Source organism: Etheostoma spectabile, chromosome 2, assembly GCF_008692095.1.
Source record: "Etheostoma spectabile isolate EspeVRDwgs_2016 chromosome 2, UIUC_Espe_1.0, whole genome shotgun sequence".
Lineage (NCBI taxonomy): Eukaryota > Metazoa > Chordata > Actinopteri > Perciformes > Percidae > Etheostoma > Etheostoma spectabile.
The window spans coordinates 10,930,379-10,931,705 of NC_045734.1; the positions used below are offsets into that span (position 1 = coordinate 10,930,379).

Genomic DNA, 1,327 nt, shown 5'->3' on the forward strand with positions numbered 1-1,327 from the left:
AAAGGCAGAGAAAATATGGTCACAACAGCAGGACAAGCTGCCTCCATTCGGTAAGGATGGTCACTACTCAATAAAGGCCTTAAAATGTATAAAAAGTAAGTCATTCAAACCCAGCTAAAAGCAGGTAGAGCACACTTCAGCATAGACTCTTGGTTAGTCCGTCCCTCTCAGTGTGGCAGTTTGCTGTGGCACCCGGAGTCCAGGGGATGCTAGTTGGATGCCCTGCAGGGGATGAGTGAACATGGCAGTCAGCAGCAGGATATCAGAGTGGTCTAGTGAGCGTGAGTGCTGGAGCCACACTTTATGTGTTCCTCTGTATATTTTTTAGGGAAAGAAGAAGAAGCGGAAGAGGGAGAAGATGCAGGAATCCGCCCCAGGTAAGCACCAGTTACTCCAGTTCTTTCTTTTTATTTTATTTGTCTGTTGCTTTTTGAAGCTGTGAGTTCCACCATCTTTCCATAGACTACATATCATCTTTTACAGTATACTGCTTCATCTTTACTAATGCACACTGTAAGCTAGAAAGAAAAAAACTAATCTTCTGGGAAAACGCTTATACAATTGACACGTAGAGGTATACACTAACCACACTAATGTCACCTACTATCCTTTTTCTGGCTTCAGTAGACTGGCTTGATTCTGTGCAGGCAGCATAGTCCTTCACTCAGTTTTCCCATAGACTTTTTTTGTATACATCCCACCATCCATTTGTCCCTTGCCTCTCCCTCATACCCGACTTCACAAATTACACCTACTTTGGGATTAGTCTGTCTATTCTATACGACTACTTAAAGCCTCTGGGCTTTGCACTATTTTGTTTGCCTGCTGCACTACAGTGTGTCTTTCTGCTGACCTTGTTTAGCTGCGCTTATGGGCCTCCTCAGTATTTCTACTGTAATCCATTGAGAATTACATCTTAAGTAAAATGACAGTATTTCAGGTTATTTGGGGGTCTGTACACTGTGTAGGCCAAATGGACGGTAAATATCTGTGCCGTCCAGATACCTAAAATATTTTTAAAAAGATGCAATTTTCTGCAGGTACAGGCCAGAGAATGAAAACGGCGTACATCTGAGAATATGGTAAGACAAACCCTCTATCCCCTCCCTGTGATCAGTTCAATACATGTTAAGTCTTTTTAAACTGCTAAACACTGACTTGAGAGTATGTACTCACAGACTAATCCTGAAAAGGTCCACCCTAACCTCGCCATAGTCATTGTGTCAGTGGCGTTAAGGCCTGAAGAGGGATTGTGCTTTGTGTGTGAAGTTTGCTCAGTGACCTCCGCACACTAGCTGTGTGTGTGTGCGTGTGTGTGTGTGTGTGT

At 43.3% G+C, this 1,327-nt stretch overlaps 1 protein-coding gene across 7 annotated transcripts in view; it reads left to right on the top strand.

Moving 5' to 3' along the window:
• Nucleotides 1–1,327, top strand: part of lef1 (lymphoid enhancer-binding factor 1) — a 39,953-nt gene that overhangs the window by 31,049 nt on the left and 7,577 nt on the right. For 2 of the 7 annotated variants that reach the window (XM_032501049.1, XM_032501095.1), the window contains one exon: nt 329–377. In XM_032501049.1, coding sequence (XP_032356940.1) covers nt 329–377 — 49 coding nt within the window. Of the gene's footprint in view, nt 1–328; nt 378–1,040; nt 1,083–1,327 lie in introns of all 7 variants that reach the window. The other 5 variants (XM_032501075.1, XM_032501080.1, XM_032501088.1 and 2 more) reach the window with 5 other exon arrangements.